The following is a 20,286-nucleotide window of genomic DNA, read 5'->3' as shown; positions in this document are numbered from 1 at the left end:
ATCTTTTGTGGATTGAGAGATATGATTTTTTGAATTAGGGTGTGACAATTTGTGTCACACCATTGATGTCCAACTTCATGATTTACATTACCATGTTTCTTGACCTCCAAATGGATTGAAATTTTGCATGAGCCTACTCTTGTATGTCTAGTTTACATGTGAATTTTCTTGGATTTATTTGAACAATTTTCCATTTGTTTGAGATTTTCCTTCTCTGCCTAGTCTATGGTTGACTTTTTGTGCTACACATTGCCATTTCATTTGTGAAATTCTCACATCATATTGTATGACCATGAAATTTTATATGTGATAACTAGACATCTCAAGCTTTGCATTGGTGTTAATCTCACTCATTTCTCTGCTGTTTTCAAATTGATATGATTTTTTGAAGTTGACCCATGCTTGTTGACTTTCATTATGCTTACTTGAATTTGGTTTGACTTCATGATTTTAATTGACTGCCTTCCTCTCATCCAAATGCAATGAAATTTGACATGCTTGCCATGCTAGGTGTTAGGATTGAATGTGATTTATTTGATAATTTTTGAGATTGTTTGGGTTGACTTTTGAATGAAGTCTTGCTGTTGACCTTTTTGTATGCTTCTCTTGCCATGCTTTGCATTCCTTGTTCATGAAATGACAATGGTGCATGATTTGATTATGAATCCAATTGAGATTGCTTCTTAAATGTTTGAACATGAATTGGGTTGACTTTCCTTTGCTGTTTGACTTTTTTCTTTCATCTTTGACCCTAGGCTAGCCCTAGTGGTCTTTTGAGCTTACAATGGAGCTATTGTTTCAGGTTAAGCACCAATGCCTCAAAGATCATTCAAATTTGATTGAGTTGGATTGTATATATCATGTGCTAACCCTTGTTTTGTAGGTGTGACTCATATACTTGAGTCTTGTGCTATGCACATTGGTCCCTCTGTGGTTGACTGTTGTTTCATTTTCCTTTGATTTGAACTGTTAACTTGTCTACTAATAAGTTTGACTTTTTCAGGTACTTTAGTTGCTTAAGTTCCTTGAACTTGCTTTGCTTTGCTATTTAGCAATTGCTTTTGAGGTATAAACCTTTCTTCTTCATGTAGTCTGGAGACCCGGTCTGTTATTTGACCGGGCAAACTGTCTGAAGTCCTCCTTAAGAGGCAATGCCTGTGTGTGTTTAAAATTGTCCCAAGCAGGAAAAGTCCTTCAAGTAAGGCAATTGGTGGAAGGTAGGGATAAGCAATCTATCCCCCACTATTCAGTGTGTCCTCTCTTTGCTCCCATTACATGGTTGAAGCATTGAGATAAAAACCCAAGATCTAATCGAGTCAATAATGGGGAAAGAGTTCCACCTTTCTGAACTCCCCCACTTTCTATTTGATGCTCTCTCTGATCTGAGATAGAAGCAATGAGGCACACCCCTCATATCCTTTCATCTGCTTCACCTTAGCCCCTCAATGGCAAGGTTAAGAGCACCTGTGACCCTATTCCAGTTGGCTTCAATGCCTAACCCTTTTGTATGAGCCTCCTTGTTTGGTGATAGTGTGTGCTGAATGCTTTCATTGATTGATTGTTGTTTTATATACACATGTTTGCTTGTATGCTCTATGCATTTACCATCATTTATTGCTCATTGATGCATAATCATCTCATTTGTCTTTGTGACATTATCATTGTTGTTTACCCATTGAGGACAATTGTAAGACCATCCATTGGCCATTGCTCCTATGATATGAAAGTGAGTATAAGACCATTACCTTGGCCACTCATCTTATATTTGCTTGATGCACTTGTTTGATTGTATGTGAGGATGCAATTGTAAGTCCCTGCAAGTTGGCATTTGTTTTCCTAGGATCATACTGTGTGTGTTAGAGTAAGCCCAGACAGATTGGCATCTGACATCCATTATTTTGTATTTGTTGTTGTGTGTGAGGATGCAATTGTAAGTCCCTGCAAGTTGGCATTTGCTTTCCTATGATCACATGTTGCGTTGTTTGTTGTATGAGAGGATGCAATTGTAAGTCCCTGCAAGTTGGCATTTGCTTTCCTATGATCATATGTTGGATATTGGTGTAAGCCCAGACAGATTGGCATCCGGTATCCAAGTTTCATTTTGTTTAGGAGATTAGTGTAAGACCATTGAGTGGCCTCTGATATCCATTTCTGTTTTAGGAGACTGGTGTAAATCCATCTATTGGTATCCGGTATCCACCTTTTATTTCTTTGTTTGAGGAGATTAGTGTAAGACCATTGAGTGGCATCTGATATCCAGTTTTATTTTAGGAGATTGGTATAAGACCAATGATTGGCATCTGATATCCGCTTTTGTTGACTTTCTTGTTTGTTTGTTATTATCCATTGCTATTCCAAAGGACACACTTGAATCATCTTCTATATGATTTCAAGAGGTGAACCTTCTAAGAAGTTTTACTATCCATACTCATCCATTCATCCCCATTATGTCCTAGAACCTTTTCACATTCTTTACTTTCAAGCTCGACATAGACATTGTGCAAACTTCTTCATGTTTTCTAACTAAAAACCTGGATTCAAGTCCTTGACTCTTTTCCAAACTCCATTTCATAATACTTATCTGAATTAATCTTAATCATACTTTGACTCCTTTCATAATCACAATCAATTAACTTCACTCACTTACTTGTTTTGGCTTTGTCCATCAATCTTTTCATGCATTAGCCATAGGCTTCAATTATCATTGTGGTTGATGTAAACCTCACCTTATCCTTAGTGAGTCGACAGTAAGACTTCCGTACTAAAAACAGGGTTAACCCCTCCAGTACGTCGAAGCTATCCTCGCATGGTGGATGTTGGTTTTGGTCGAGTTTTCTCCCATTGATAATGAAAAGCCTCAGTGCTATTGTTTAAAATTGAATCCATCAACCTTTTTGAAATCTTTTAGCCGAACTACGGCGTTTTGATCCTTACCTTTGATGGAAGGTACGTAGGCAGCGGGTTCATCCGTTCAAACCCAATAATAAAATTGTATATTCTTTTCTCACCATCCCAATCATGTTTGCACAATGCTTATGTCATAACAAATAACAATTTAGTACAACAAGTGTGAAAAGGGCTCCCTAGGAGTACCTAGGACGTAGTGGGTGCCTAACACCTTCCCATTGCGTAATTTACCCCTTACCCAGACTCTCTGATCTTTTATTAGTTTTCTACGTGTAAAACTTCTTAGGCTTTTGTTCGCTTTTTAGCCAGTCCTTTGGATAAATAAAAGTGCGGTGGCGACTCGAAAATCATTGTATGCTTTGCTTATGGTTTAATCGATAAATCATATAGCGACGAATACACCGCTACAGGGTGTAGTTAGGAAAGTGCTCTAGGCCCAAAGAATGGAGTCTCACAAAGGTGCATTGAGCAATTAGGGGGTGTGGGGGAGACCTCATTTTCTTTAATTTCATATTTGGTTACTATTCCCGTAGCAACAAAAATGGAAGAAAATTGGTTCCAACGAAAACTTAAAAACACCATAACTTTCTCGATTTTTCACGAAATTTAGCAAATAAATAATGAAAATTTATCTACTTGATCTCACGAACACAATGGTATATTAAAAATCAACAAATAAACAACAACAAAAATTCTAAAATTAACAAAAATGCAGCAACATATATTTACTTGATTTAGCCATTTTATCCACCCTCATGACAAACGATTCATGGATTCATGTTCGGGGTGATGTTGGAAAGCTATTGGATACATTATTTATGTAAAGCAAACATCATTTATATTTTACCATTTTTGTTCATGGAGATTCAAGAACACTTTAAACTCTTGATTTTGAATCAATGGAGTTTTCATACAAAATAATTGTAATTAGTTAAGTGCAACAAGAATAATAATGCAAATAAGATTAAATAAACAAAAATTAAATCATATTGAAACACTTTTGCTCATGGAGGTTCAAGAACACTTTAAACTCTTGATTTTGAATCAATGGAGTTTCCATACAAAATGGTGATTATTAAGGTATTAATTAAGTGTAGCAAGAATAATAATGCAAAGAAAATTAAATAAACAAAAAGTAAATCATATTTAGTCACTTTTGCTCATGGAGGTTCAAGAACACTTTTCAACTCTTGATTTAAAATCAATTGAGTTTCCATGCAAAACGGTGATGATTAAGATACTAAATAAATAAAGTAAGAGTAAAAATGCAATAGAGTTAAATAAAGAACAAACATAAGAGCCTACTTATTCAATAAAAAGTAAGAAATGACTTGAAAGAAAATAAAGAGAAAAATGAAAAGAGTTTTGGCTTAGTTTTTGTGAATGAGTGATGATGTGATTTGTGAATGGGATGAGGTTTATTTACAGGCTCTATAAAGGATAGTTTAGGAATTATGCAAAGAGTGTGAGTGCCTTCTAGAAACTTATTTAATTAAATAGTGAATAATGATATAATATATGCATGGAATAATGATGTAATAAATGAGTGATATTTTGGACTTTCTAGAAATATTAATTTTCATTTTAAGATGCATGAAAATGATTAAGAAAACTCAAATGGATATTTTGATGATAAATCAAATGATCATGAATTTATTTTTTTCAAAATGCATAATGAAAAAATGTAATTTTAGTCAATTTCTTCAATATGTAAAATGTTGACTTTATGTTGACTTTTTTACTATAATGCATATATACGTGATTATGGTGACTGTATTTGATGATAAAAATGCATATGGCTAAAAAATAAAAGTAAAACTTGACAAATGGACATGTATCAAATAAGTTTGCAATATTCGGACAAAATTGGGGTATGACAGTTGTTAACCAAGAAAAGTAATATATTTCTCAATATTTTCTTTGATTAACAACATAGGAAGTTTATTACAAAAATACGACAACAACATCAACATCATTATGTAAGATAGATTGTAAGGGCAGAAAAATCTTATGGTAAAATCTGTTTAATGAGTGTTTTTGAAATTACATTGTTTACACATGATATTAAAATAAATTGTTTATAATAAATATTTGCTCTTATTACTGAATATTTTCGTTGATATCATTGCTCTTATGTTCTAACCCTTCGGTTAAATAGAAAATTGAAGGGTTAGAACATTTTGTTTACGCTTATAAACAAATAAGATCATAAACTGCGTTAGCTGAGAATCGAAACTTGTACTGAGTTGTTTTTTCACCTCAGTGTTAAGAAAAACCGAGGGAATGTATGGTTTTTTATTTTTTTAAATAATAAAAATAGCGTGCCTTAGCTTTATACCTCTGTTTTCTATTGTTTGAGGTGAAAATTTCGTCATAAAAAGTATTATTTGTTGTAGTGTAACCATCTTATTATCTTAGTGCAAATTTATGTAAATGACATCATATTTGAATCCACAAATGAATCTTTATGTGAAGAATTCTCATCAATCATGCAAGGAGAATTTGAAATGTCCATGATGGATAAGTTGAACTACTTCCTTGGGTTGCAAATTAAACAAACAAAGAATGAGATATTCATCAATTAATCTAAGTATTGTAAAGAGCTTTTCAAAAGATTTGACATGGATTCTTGCAAAATATAACAAATCCAATGGGATCTGGCCCATATCTTGATCACGATGAATCCATAATTCCAATTGATATCACTAAATATCGAGGTATGATTGGTTCTTTATTATATCTAACAGTTAGTCGACCTGATATTATGTTTAGTGTATGTTTATGTGCACGATTTCAAGCTTGTCCAAAGAAATCCCATCTCACTGTTGTGAAGAGAATAATGAAGTATCTCAAAGGAACATCCAATGTCGGCTTATGGTACCCCAAAGATAGTGTCTGTAGTCTTGTTGGTTTCTCTTATGCAGATTATACAAGATGTAAGACGGACAGAAAAAACACAAGTGGAACATGTCACATTTTTTGAAAGGCCCTAGTTTCTTGGTCATGCAAAAAGCAAGCAAGTGTGACTCTTAGCACTGCAGAAGCAGAATATATTGCTGCGGATAGTTGTTGTGCTCAAATACTTTGGTTAAAACAACAACTTCATGACTATGCTGTAATTCTAGAAATCATATCTTTCAAGTGAGACAACACTAGTGCAATCAATATTTTAAAAAATCCAATCATGCACTCAAGAACCAAACATATTGATATTCGTCATCACTTCTTAAGGAATCATGTTTTAAAAGACGACATTGAGATTTCCTTCATTGATACTCAAAATCAACTAACAAATATCTTCACAAATCTGCTTCCAAGAGATGTATTTTATAAAATCAAAAGAGATCTTGGTATTCTAAGCGAAAGTAACATTTAATCAAGTCAAGAACCTTGAAATTTCGTATGAATACATTCATAGAATCTCATATACCATTAACAAGGTACATATATTATTCTTCATTAAACTATATTTATATGTATAAATATACTTGATTATATTGATTTTGATTAATATGATTTGATTATGTACTTGATTATATTGATTTTATTCATATTATTACTTTGATTTCATCTTGGTATTCTTGATTTATGTGATTTTAATGATATGATTTCCTTTCATTAATTGCATAATTATTTATTAAAAAATTGAAAAATTTCAATACAATCGATTGCACATATGCATCAATCGATTGAAATAAGTCTAAATGCATTTTTCAGTTTTAACATAATCAAATCAAACTTTTGTGCAATCGATTTCACTCTCCTTGCACCTAAAGCGAAATTCAATTTTTTGAGCTACAATTGAATGCATAGCCCCTGCAATCGGTTGCAGCAAAGTATTTTTCTAATTTTTTTCTTCTTTAATTGTGTCACTTGAAACCCTTTTCTTTCTTGGTCAAATAGTCATAAAACCTAGAAACTCATACTCTCTCTTTTTGACCAAACTTCAATTCCCTCTTTACTACCTTTAACAACTCATCTTTCCAATACCATCACCATTATTCCTCACCAAATCCCATCAATTCTCACATCTATCCATTCAACTTTTCTTAACTATATTCAACTTTTATTCATAAGAAATTCCATCCTATCTCTACCCAAAAATCAAACTTTTCTCCAAACACAAAAATACAACCTTTATCAAACATTCTCTAAGTTTTCATCCTTCACCAATGACACCAAAATTAAAGAGTGGTAAGACTTCAAAGGGAAGGGAGAAGGCTATATCATTCAATCCACCAAAATCCTCAATTTTTGATTCAAGATTGAAGAAGTTTTTTCCCTCACAAGTGCAACAAAAAAAGATGCCTTGAATGTTTCTTATCTAAACCTGTTTTGGGACCAAGGTATGTGAAGTTGGATACTTTTCCTTATCCTTATTTTAAATTTGGAGAAGTTTTAATAAGACAAAAAATAGACGTGTTAGTTAGCATGAATGATTACATATTTTTTAACCTAGTAAGAATTTTTTACACAAATATGATTTACCATAAAGGTGTTATTAGTTCTTCAGTAAAACGATACCTCTTTTGAGTTTGATTATGAACTTTTGGGAACAATTTTGGATATATATAAATTATAAAACAAAATTAAAATGCATAACCAGTCTTGCCCTTGCTCCCACACCCAGTCGGGGATAATAATTGATTCCCCTCCCCACCCGCATTAATTATAAAACAAAACTAAAATGCATATTTTTTTATAATAATAATAATAATAATCAATAATTAAATTAAATAATTGGTTATTTTAAAAATTATCATAATGATTCTAATAAATTTGATATTTTAAGATTAAAAAGTATAAATGAATAATAAATTATTAAACAAAAGAATAATAAATTAAATTTACTAGGATCCCCTACCACTGTCCATGTCCCGTAATTAAAAATCGAGTTTTTCCCGCACCCATTTTCTCCGCTAATTAAATCAATTTTCCCATTAAATTCGGTGCGGGACTATCAAATCTAGTCGGGGCATGATTTATTTGCCACGCATAACCTAATTTAAGTCTCTTCCTTTCACCAAATGAATGATCTTTTATCATAAAATTAAAATGAAATTTTTAATAATGATCATAGGAATAAAAAATAGCACTCCATTATAGACTTTTAATTTAAAAATTTATCTAATACATCATAAAAAGATATGGTAAACTCTGGATACATAAAATAAAAATATTTAAAAGATTAATATATTTGAGATAAATTTTTAATTAAATACATTAATATTTTACTTCATTTTTACTATATTAGTTTCGATTTCGGGTGCTCTATTTTTATCATTATTTTAGAGAGAGAGAGAGAGAGAGAGAGAGAGAGAGAGAGAGAGAGAGAGAGAGAGAGAGAGAGAGAGAGAGAGAGAGAGAGAGAGAGAGAGAGAGAGAGAGAGAGAGAGAGAGAGAGAGAGAGAGAGAGAGAGAGAGAGAGAGAGAGAGAGAGAGAGAGAGAGAGAGAGAGAGAGAGAGAGAGAGAGAGAGGAGAGAGAGAGAGAGAGAGAGAGAGAGAGAGAGAGAGAGAGAGAGAGAGAGAGAGAGGAGAGAGAGAGAGAGAGAGAGAGAGAGAGAGAGAGAGTTTTTTAAGTAAATAAATAAATAAATAATTGAATTTTTTATAACTTGTGTTTGGGACAAATAATTGCCAAAAAGTTTGTTGTTTTATTCTTGATTTATGTCATATATTTTGTTGTCTTATAATCACTTTCTACGTTAAAAAGGATATAAAAAAATCATCTGATTTTTAAGCAAATCAAAAAGAAATTAAAGAGAACTTATATATATATATATATATATATATATATATATATATATATATATATATATATATATATATATATATATATATATATATATATATATATATATATATATATATATATATATATATATATATATATATATATAATTTTTTAGTTCAATTAATTTAGATAGAATTTTGAACCATGCTTACATCGCTTCGGTTTGAGAAAAGGAAAAAACTCATTTACCTTTTGACCAAATATTTATTGTGTTACCAAATTTATAATAGGAAATAAAAAATATTTAAAAAATTAAAAATGAATGTGCCATTGCCACTAAGAAAGACAGCAATAACATAAAGAGTTGAAAACCCAAAGAAAAATCAAATCAATTTGCATTCAGTCACACACCATTTTCATTTTTCAAAAACTCAAATTTCTTCTCTTATTTTTATTTTTTTAATATTTAGAAATTAGGAATTGAAAATGGATCCTCCAACAAAGAGTTGGAGCATCCATACCCGACCCGAAATAACATCCCAATACGAAATCCTCGAACATGTCGGTTCCGGATCCTACGCCGACGTCTACCGTGGACGGCGAATCTCCGACGGGAGAATAGTAGCCCTTAAAGAAGTTCATGATCATCGATCAGCATCGAGAGAAATCGACGCTTTACGGATCCTTCGGGGATCCGAAAACGTTGTTTTTATGTATGAGTTCTTCTGGCGAGAAGACGAAGATGCTGTGATCGTTCTCGAGTTTCTGAAAACCGATCTCGCTACTGTGATTAAGGAGGCTGCTTCTGATGCTGGATGTGAGGGTCTTGCTGTTGGAGAGATTAAACGGTGGATGGTGCAGATTCTTAGTGGGGTTCATGCTTGTCATCGGAATATGATCGTGCATAGAGATTTGAAGCCGGGGAATTTTTTGATTTCGGATGATGGGGTTCTCAAATTGGCAGATTTTGGACAGGTTTTGTGAATAAAGTTTTGATTTTTTTTAATTTTACTTCATTTTTGTTTTTGGCTTTTTATGAGTGTGTGTTTGCTTGATTGTTACTGTGAATCACTTTATTGATGTTTTTTGTTAGCAATTTGATTGTGTAATGTGATATGGATTAATCATAGATTATTGCAATTTTGTAGAATTAGCTTAATGTTGTAATTTTAGTGAATTTTTGAATTAGCTTAATGTTTCTACTTATCTTGGATATTATAAAATGAAGAAGTAGAGCATAGTGGAATGAAGATTCAATTCTATCGTTTGGGTATTTTTTGGATGGAGCAATCATTTCGTCTAAATTGAAGGGTAAGAAATATGATGGTAAGTGATAGAATGAAATGAAATTCAATTCATTCTGCTCCATTCCGCTCCACTCCTTTCTATTTTAATTGATCCAAACAATGGAACTTCGTTCCATTATGTTCCATTCTATCATTCCAATCGTATCGTTAAGCTATGTTTGGATTGATGGGATATGATGGAATAGAGCGGAAAGGAATAAGGTTATGTTCCATGGTTTGGATTGATTAAAAAATGATGGAATGCATCGGAATTTGATGGAATGCATTGCATCTCATTCCATCACTTTCCATCAATTTTGTACCTCCGATTTGGGCAAAATGACAAAATTGCTCTATTCCATCATGAAGTATCCAAACAATTGAATGACATCTTTATTCCGTTACAATCCGTTTTGCTCCGCTCCATTCGTTTTACAATATCTAAAGATAGCCTTAATGTTACAATTTTAGTGAATCTTTGGATTGGCAATGTGTTTAATTTGACTTCTTTTTCAGGCGAGGATACTTATGGAGTCTGGATTTGATGCATCAAATAGTGAAAATTCGTCCCTACATCCTCATGATGATATTCCCTTATCAGACAATTCAAATCGAACTGAATTTGAAAATCAAGATGAGGAAAGAATTAGTCATGAGGAATATTTTAGAGTATTAGATGAGCTGAAAATTAAGAGTCACACATATGATACTGATGATAAGGACACAAACACGCACGACGGTAACAACTCGTGCCTTGCAACATGCACAATTAGCAATGACGACGATGATGAAATTTGGAAGAATTCTTTGCCATATGAAGCAGATGAAGAAGGAGGGTATGAGGAGCTTGGTTTTCTCACATCATGTGTTGGAACAAGATGGTTTAAGGCTCCGGAACTACTTTATGGGTCGACTAATTATGGTTTAGAGGTTGATCTTTGGTCATTAGGATGTGTTTTTGCTGAGTTGTTTACATTGAAGCCTTTGTTTCCTGGAACAGGTGATATAGATCAGATTAGTAGAATCTTTAGTGTTTTGGGTAATCTGAATGAGGAAGCTTGGAATGGTTGTTCTAAACTTCCTGATTATGGAAGAATTTCTTTTACTAAGGTGGAAAACCCTATTGGTATTGAAGCATGCATGCCGAATCATTTGCATGATGAAGTTTCCTTAGTGAAAAAATTGGTTTGTTATGATCCAGCTAGGAGGGCTACTGCGGCTGAGTTACTTCATGACAAGTACTTCTATCAGTTGTGATTCCTTTCATCAGAAATGGAAAAGACTAAGATTATTTAATTTGGCTGAGTGGTGACAATGAAATGAATTGTGATTTTGATTTTGGTTTCAGAGAAATTTTATTTGTTTATTGTTCTTAAAGATAAATTTGATTTGTTTAATGTTCTTAAAAATTCAAAAGGTTGTGTTTTTTCAGTCTATAAGATGAGGACTAAACGAAATAGATCAAAACCAAATTATGTCAATTTTATAAGGATATAAGATTTTGTTATTAATATATCTGTACAATAAATATGAATTTAAGGGGAGGCATCATTCATGGAATCAAATTTGCTAGTATTTGTGTTATTCAATTGGTTTTTCTTTTTTGAGAATTGTTCAAGTGATGATTTATTTGTTTTACTTGTAAAATCTGTGGTTAGATTTTTTTGTTTATTTTGTGTAGTAGTACGGAGTATAACATTTGGTGAGTTATGATGTTATAATAGACGTAGAACTTTGCTGTGGTCTATTGCAAACGTGATGCAACTCAACATAATTGGAATGATAAGAGATTCTCGCGACCAATGCAATGTCCCCTCAAACATTTTATAGATAAAAGTTTAGATGAGATGAAACCTAAAGATTGATTTGAAGACAAAGTTAATGCTCAAAATATTCTTATAGAAATTTGCACATATTATCAGTCAATTAGATTCTCGCGACAATGGGATTCAAACTCAAATTTTTGCAGAATATGAGCTGAATTCTTATTTCAACCAACCTTCATTGGCCGACAGTTTTTTATGTGTTCTGAACAAAGTTGGAATAAAAAGAGAGACCAAGCAATTGCATTACTAATTGAAATATAAATAGTTAGTTAGAATAACAGAGATAATGTGCAAAATTCAAGCAGCTCTTTCTTCTTTGTAATCTTAAGGAACCACCAGTTCACCAAATAACGTGGTTTTGATTTCATTATTTTAAGATTTTTTTTTTGAAACAGCAAAGCAACATTTCAAATAGATAAGATAAGAATACAACGGGTACTCATTCAAATGCAAGCAATTATAGTACTAGACAAATTCTATATTACATATTAGATACAGCACGTTGACAAATATTATGGGAAGTAGATTTCCCCATTGTTTTTCTCGTTGTACAGATTTCTCTATCCATGGACGTGCACATGGAATCACTGAACCCAAACATGAGATGCTACTATCAAAATACTAAGCCTATTTGTATTAATGTTACACTAAAAGTAAAACAATACATAGTTACACCCTTGAGTTTCTCCTTGCACTATTAAGGTAGTAGACAAGATGGATGAAACACACTGCTCATAGCCGACACTATGATAGCCCCCAAATTATGCAAAATTACTGCAGTGAATGGGTTTTTGTAAGAAGCTCTAGTCTTGGGGAAGAAGTGCTATCTCAATTTCTTGAAGTGATTTCCCTTTGGTTTCCACCACATTTCTTTTTACAAAGATTACTGCCATCATGCAGAATGTAGCAAACATTGAGTAAAGCAGTTGTGGACCAAGTTTCTCCAGTAAACGCAAGAACAGTAACCCAACAAGGAAATTACAGACCTGTACAAAATTGCAATGAACTTTAGAAGTCTTCATTTTCTCAATTCAACCATGGTAAAATTCAGGAAAATATAACATAATTTATCGAACTTGGTTAAACTAAACGGTGTGCAGACGATGTAACTTTGACTAATTTGTAATAGAACAGAGCATAAATTACAAACAAGCAGAAGAAAATTACCCAATGTACAGACATACAGAATGCCATGGCTTTGGCTCTGATTCGACTGGGAAAGATTTCTGTTAGAAGTAGACCTGGAACTGGACCAGCTCCAAGAGCAAATGTAAAGACAAACCTGCATGAAAGAAGAAAAAACGTCAGTGTTCATTTTCTGGCAATGTCTGCCCAACATGCACTGCATACAACCCTAGCCAAAGGTGATGGTTCCAAGTTTTTTTTAATCGCGTGACTGTTCCAAGTGACATCAATGATTATTATTGTTTTTTGTATCCAAGACATCCTCAATAATTCTCTTTTCAAAACATCATCCACTAGTGACCTTAAATCATTAATAAAAGCAACTTCTCTCCGGCTAATAAAATGTCATGTCACTATTTCTAGAAATATGAATTTTGTTTAACTCATAATTTTCACTACAGATGCATCTATCAAGAATCAAGATCCGTATTCATAGTTACAGCATACTTACATTAGCATGCCACCAACAGATAGGTACAGAGCTCCCGTGTTTAGTAAAAGTGAACTTGCTCCTGTGGCTTGAATGATCATTGATATCGCCTATACAGTGTATATATAAATATATTAAAATTCAGATTAAAAACCAGGTTAATCTTTTTTATATACAATAACAAAATAAGATAATTAAAGCATCATAACACAATAAAGGAAATTTCCCACAGTTTTGTAATGTTGTGTGCTTGCATTGGTTCACATGCCAAACGATATTTCCCCTCTTCGTTACTTTTGATTGTAATTATAATATAATTTGTTTTTTTCCTTCATTATTATTTAGATATAATTCTGAAGATAGTTTAGCTGCTACTGTTTTGCTCCTAATCTTGAGGAAATCCAATTAAGTCTTGGAGTTGTAGATATTCATTGTAAAAATAATAATATAATTGTTCATATTTTTCAAATTTTATAATAAACACCAAGTCAGGACTTACAAAAGGATAACTTGTTTCTGGGTACCATATTGTGATGTGTGTGAAAATCACCTTTAATATGATGATATGTTACGACTGGATTATTAAGAAAAGATATAATAGAACATCTATGCATAATTTACCATGCCAAAGAAACTCCAAAAGAGTAGAACCTTCCTTCCAAGTTTATCCATCAAAACCGTTGAAATGATAGATCCTGAGATAAACAGGAAAAAAAAATTAGCATTTGAGAATACAACAACTTAATGCTATTAGAATGAAAATGAAACTGTACCTGTCAAATTAGCAAATCCTATGCACACATTTGCAACATCCGATGGTACTCCAGCACTTTTAAAAACAGTTGAAGAGAAATAAAACACAGCATTTATACCAGATAGCTGTTGTAAAGCAAATAGGGTTGATCCAATAAAAACAACTGCAAAACGAACTCGTGAATAAAAAATGACTTTTGGATACCTAAAGAAACCAGTGACAAGCTAATAACAATGACATAAACACACAATGACACGACTTTCCTAGAGATAGACATAAAAAACTATATACCTTTAGAATGATGACCATGAAGCAATTCAGAGAACTTCACAGTATCAGTATCGTCACCTCTATCTACCTTGGATAACTGTGATATTGCAAATTTTGCTTCGGATACACCCAGAAGCCTTTCAAACTCAACTTCAGCTTCAGCAGTTCTTCCTTGCTATATGACAAAAGAGATAAATGATCGAGGACTGTCAAAAGGATGATAGATCGAAGCAACACAGGATGAACATTTGTCTTGCTAATTAACAAAAACCAAGAACTATTGCAAATCATGTCAGAGATGGCAAGAAAGAGAATTGGAGAATATGTAAACAGTTAAAACTATTCCTCCAGTCTTCTATTAATAAGGAAAATGAGGACATGCATATAAGCGAGTAGAAGCCTTCAAGAACTATAAACACAAGCTGAATATTCCTCAGTAGTTTTGATGAGTAATAAAATATGCAAACCAAAGAGTGTAGGATAACTATTTGCTTTTGATTTCACTTCATTATGACATAAGTTGATCCATGTAGCCGATCCCACTTAGTAGGATAAGGCTTGGTTGTTGGTTGTTGTTGTGTCAATAGAAAAAGAAAAGCTACAAAAAATCAGCATGGGTTGGTTAAACATGCAACATAAAACCCATACTTGTCCTTTAGGCTTTTTAATCTTCAAGATTATTTGATCATTCACTAGAAAACTAGATAATGAAGCTTGCACTTATTTGTAAATGTAAAAAAGACACATAGAGCACTTCAACATACTAACAGCTTGATTAACAGAGATTTCAAGTGATTCAAACAAATTTAGGAGCAAGAAGTTATAAATATAATTATAAAAATAGATGATGTCTAATATGAAATAGTATTAGGTGTCAACCTTGTATAACCAATGTGGACTTTCTGCACAGAAGACCATAGCCAGAGCAAGTATAGCTGCAGGTATGGTAGATAGCCCAAAACAAACCCGCCACCTGAATTAACAAATTTAGGGCATGTTTGAGAAAAGATAAAGTATAAATATCAGATAATATGTATTAAGATTTATATCATACCATCCAGAAATTTCTTTGACAGGGATTCCAATAAATAACGAGCCCAATATACCAAAGCATGTCGCAATCTGGATGAAGGCCCCATAGGTACCACGCACAAAAGCAGGAGAAACCTATCATTCAATATAGAAATCACATGAATAACCACTATACTTTAATCCTTGCCAATGAAACAGAGGCAACCATTTACATACCTCTGTCACATACAGAGCAGCAACAGCAGGGCCCAAGCCCAGGCCAGTCCCAACAATTAGCCTTCCTACAAGCATGCCAAACAAGTTGTTTGTTGCTGCACTGAATGTTCAGAATATCGAATGAGAAAATTTGCCCTAAGAACTTATACTTGAAAACATAGCTAAAAACTGCCACTGACCAAACTGAAATACATACAGGGGTCATATGTTTCGGTAAAAGCGACTTGAAATGCATACTAACTCTATTATGATATACATATACTAACTTTTGTAAGGAGATCTAAGAGGTGAACCTTAAAATCAAACTTAAGGGTCAGCTTACAGAATACCCTTTCCACCTATGATTTTGAAACTCAAAACAGGTGATTTTCTCTGTTGTTAATCTATTATCATAGGATATACTCGGAATATATGAAAGATGAAAAACATATGTTCTTTTCAAAAGCTAGCAAAGTAACATGCAAATATCATAATAGAAGAAGAGCCCTTAAGGAAACCATAAGATGGAAAATTGCCAATGAGGTGCAAGAGGGATGGGGAAGAAAGAAGTTTATTATTTTATCACATTATACAACACATTAATAAAATATTTTATGCTTCCACAGTCACTAAGAGATCAACAGTAAAACTAGAAAATCGATAAATAAAAACTTAGTACGAGCACATGAATAAATTTGTAGAACATTAACCCTACCAGCTCAGTATATCACACGGATGATTGATATTGACATATCTTAGCTATACTATAGTGGCATGAAATTGACAAGGACAAACTTGCTTTATCAATAGAAAGAACCTCAAAGACTAATATTATTATGCTTCTGGCAAAGATACAACATATAAATTTAAAAGTAATTTATAACACATCAACAACAAATGCAAGAGGGGCAAAAAAAATTGGAAAGAAAATTCTCATTTATTCCTCAAAAAAATGGAATGAATCAAACAACGTATTTGAATATGAAAGTATAACCTCATTGAAGCACCAACTATCATTGGCAAAGCAGACAACTGGAAAGCCCTGCGTCGCCCCACCCCATCAGCAATCCAGCCACTCAGTAAACATCCAAAGAAGGCACCACCAAGACATATGCTCACCACCAGGCCTTCATTTGAAATCAAACCCAAAAAAATCCAATTATAAAAAAATTATTTATAACATGATATCAAATTAAACATAGGTTTTGGAATCTTCTTTTTCACCTTCTGCCAAGGTATTTCCATGGAATCCAAGATCCAAAGAAATGCTCTCAAGTGGTTCATTAACTACTCTGTAGAACACAAAAATTCAAAGGATTAAATGAACTCTATGATGGATTCCCAATTAAAGAAAGAAAACCAAGAGAGGGACATGGAGAAATATAGACTAAGGAAGCACAAACCCGAGATGGTATCCAAATAGGAATGAAGAAATGGTTGCCACAAGTACATGTGGTAAAGAACGCTTCCAAGAAGGATTTGATGTTTCCTTACCCATACAGTTGTCTAAAAGATCTATCAGGCATATAAAACAGCATGGTTAGTAGTTACCATGATAGAACTTATCATAAATATGCAGAACATCACTAAAATGACATATTTTCAATTATCATTTTTAGCACAGCAGTGCAGTTGATTGCAAACTATCAATAATAAGGACAGCTGGACAGAAGCAAAAACATATAAATGAAACTAGGAAAACGAGATCACTTTCAAGATTTAGATGATTTGCTTTTCTTCTGAATAATGAAATGTTGAAAGGATTATGCTTGAAAAGTAGCAATTATTTCCCAGACAGGGTACTTCCTTGAGAGGTATTCAGGTTAGATGCAATATTTCACAACAGATAGGAACTAATTAATAGTGTCACATAACCTGAAGTACATTTGTAAATGTTCAACGAAGAGATACCTGAGTTTGCTTCCACATCTTCCATATTTGAATTATCTTTTGAAGGAGTACGTTTGTACATAAAGGAATTTTCACGGTAATGGCCCCACATGCCAAAAGTTCACCTGACAGCTCGCCCAAATCAGCCTAACTGAAAAGATTCAGTTTCTCCGTGTAAATAAAAAAAATATAACTAATAGGTTACATGAAAGCTCAGCAAAGTGAGCAAAATTAAATTGTAATACATCAATGTCTTGTAAGACACCAACAATACTGTGTATCCTCTAGGAAGTCAAGTTAAAAATCAACTTGAGCTAAAAAATATATCTATCTTTGAGAAGCAAGATACATTTCTAGATCATTATCGTAATCAAATACAGTTTTCCCTCAGCATTTCAAGAAATTGTCTCCCAATTGTGGAGGCAAGTCTTTTTATATAGTATAGTATATATCATACAGGGAAGAAAACTTGGCATGTTTACTTTCTAAAACATTTCAGTTTTTATTTTCTAAAATCTGTGTTCATTTTAATTTACCAACAAAAAGATGGAAGACTCGTATAATAAGCAATTGTGACAAAGAGAATATAGAATGAACGCCAAAAAGAATATGTTGTCAATTTCAATTTTTTTAAATGTTAGATCTATTTTCAGAAATCGTAAAAGAAGTTATGAGGGCAATTACTTGATCTTCATTCTCTTGTGCTAATTAATCAAAGTGAAAATGAAAATAGGAAACATGGAAGGAAGCGGGCATTAAAATCTTAAAGAACCATGTTCTATCCAAACTCGAAGCTCGATGTCATTCAAGCAAGTACTTCACACGCAAAATAATCATCTAACAGCAGCTATTCTTCCCACTAAAATCATGATACCTCGCGTGTTTCATTATTTCTTCTTTTCTTAGTTTTTACAGGTATTCGATGCGGTAACAGCTAGGTATCATAGCCAAAGTAGCTCTAAAAATACTCTCATCGTAATCCTACACGCATACACATAATTGCCTTCTACCAAAGCAAGACTAGCTGGAGAAGTTTCAAACACTCCAAAACGCGAAATGCCAGCACCCATAACCTATAAACTACAGTACTTCGCAATTTCAATTCATAGAACTTCCAAATCACTTCATTGTAAGCTCAATCCTACAAATCTATACAAAATCACTAAAAATGAATCACAGATTCACAGTACCGCTAGAAACACTTCTATTCTACAAATTACAAACAAACAATATCAAAAGCCAATAACAAACTTTCTTTCTTTACTTTACTTTAAATTAAATAAATCGAAATATATAAAGTAACAATTCAGATTTCTACTACAGAACACACTGCAGAAATTTTTCTATTGATAATTGATACTGCAAGTACGGGCAAGTTCCTCTGTTTTCCTATGAAAAACGCAAATTAAACTGAATCTATGAAAAGTTGTTTAACAAAGCAGAAAAAAGAAAACGAAGTGAATCGAGATCAAATAAACATAGAAATGGGAATGAAAAAATAGTAACACAAGAAAATGAAATGAAAAGTTACGCACCAATGAACAGAGAGCTCCGATCTATCGCAGAGCTCTCTCTTTCTCAGACGAGAGAGAGAGAGAGAGAGAGAGAGAGAGAGAGAGAGAGAGAGAGTGTTTGGGTTTTGAAACGAAAATGAAAGAAACGGTGGTGAAATGGAAACGGTAACCGCTAAACAGCGGCGAAACAGAAGAGAATGTGCTATCGTGCGCGGGTGTTGCTGGTTTTTGAAGGAAACAGAAAAAAAGGAAGAATCTGGTACGATTAATCAGTGATGGTTGTTGATTTGAAGAGAAAGGGAAAGAACGTAAGCTATAATTGCACTCGTGTATAAGTAACAGTATTAGTTACGTGATTTTTATTTTTTAATAGAGTAATTACGTAAACGATAAATCACCAAATTTAAATAAATTAAGGAAATATATTTTTAACAAATTACTTTAAATAGGGATTTTTTACTAATATAACCCAAGTTTTTAAATTATTTCCCAAAATAACCCAAGTTTCAAAAAATTTCCCAATCTACCCCACCTTTAATAGGGAGGCGCCAATTGGATTGGCGCCCCCTCTTAAAAATTACAAGGAGGCGCCAATTGGATTGGCTAGGGCACCTGCCCTAGCCAATCCAATTGGCGCCTGTGTGTATTTTTTAAGAGGGGGCGCCAATCCAATTGGCGACTCCCTTAAAAAAGCCTCAAATGAAAAAACTTCCAACATGAAAGTTGTAGATCTTTTCAAAACAATGAATTTGGATATAAATTTTGCAACATTTGGATTTTTTTTGAGAAAGTTATGGGCAGTTGAAGTTGGACTTCTGAGTTTTTCAACTGTTGTCTGACCTATAATGTCTTGTATTATTTCATGTGTTTCTTTTAGAGTTATGAATTTTTGTCCAACATAACATTTGAAGTAGACATCTTAAATTTTGCAATGCACTTGGTCCCACCTCAAAATAATTAAAAATGAGTGAGTTATGTCCCTGCGAACTTGACCCAAAATTAGGGTTTCTGTCAGAATGACCTATAATGTTCTGAAATTAATGATGAGCTTCCAAGTTTCAAATGGATTTTGATGAACATGAAAGTTGTTCATATGGCGACTGTTGTTAAAACTTGAATGGAGGCGCCAATTGGATTGGCTAGGGCAGGTGCCCTAGCTTAGGGTAGGTGCCCTAGCCAATCAAATCGGCGCCTATGTGTATGTTTTAAAAGGAGGCGCCAACTCAATTGCCGAGTCCATCATAAAATGCCTTTTTTGTATT

The 20,286-nt window shown here is 33.2% G+C and overlaps 2 protein-coding genes across 3 annotated transcripts; one reads left to right on the top strand and one right to left on the bottom strand.

The window, feature by feature from the left end:
* The first annotated feature begins 8,993 nt into the window (after positions 1–8,993).
* Positions 8,994–11,325, top strand: LOC127116921 (cyclin-dependent kinase F-1). The gene is made up of 2 exons (XM_051047411.1): positions 8,994–9,617; positions 10,445–11,325. Exons 1-2 carry the CDS (start codon positions 9,129–9,131, stop codon positions 11,183–11,185), a joined length of 1,230 nt encoding a protein of 409 aa, XP_050903368.1. The 5' UTR covers positions 8,994–9,128; the 3' UTR covers positions 11,186–11,325.
* An 845-nt stretch (positions 11,326–12,170) lies between these two features.
* LOC127116895 (probable plastidic glucose transporter 2) lies at positions 12,171–19,357 on the bottom strand. Of its 2 annotated transcripts, none has more exons than XM_051047410.1 (14): positions 19,046–19,357; positions 17,532–17,635; positions 17,024–17,135; positions 16,845–16,912; positions 16,615–16,747; positions 15,642–15,741; positions 15,448–15,560; positions 15,273–15,366; positions 14,415–14,568; positions 14,143–14,286; positions 13,991–14,064; positions 13,391–13,479; positions 12,922–13,036; positions 12,171–12,740 (listed from the first exon to the last, which is right to left on the bottom strand). In XM_051047410.1, exons 2-14 carry the CDS (start codon positions 17,620–17,622, stop codon positions 12,558–12,560), a joined length of 1,470 nt encoding a protein of 489 aa, XP_050903367.1. In that variant the 5' UTR covers positions 17,623–17,635; positions 19,046–19,357; the 3' UTR covers positions 12,171–12,557. The 2 variants fall into 2 exon arrangements, with proteins under 2 accessions (XP_050903367.1, XP_050903366.1); XM_051047409.1 differs by having other exon boundaries at positions 17,532–17,661; positions 19,046–19,356.
* Positions 19,358–20,286: the final 929 nt, after the last annotated feature.

The sequence above is a fragment of the Lathyrus oleraceus genome, chromosome 1 (assembly GCF_024323335.1).
Source record: "Lathyrus oleraceus cultivar Zhongwan6 chromosome 1, CAAS_Psat_ZW6_1.0, whole genome shotgun sequence".
NCBI lineage: Eukaryota > Viridiplantae > Streptophyta > Magnoliopsida > Fabales > Fabaceae > Lathyrus > Lathyrus oleraceus.
Note: the sequence above shows the minus strand (reverse complement) of the source record. Positions and strands in the feature narration are given on the sequence as shown.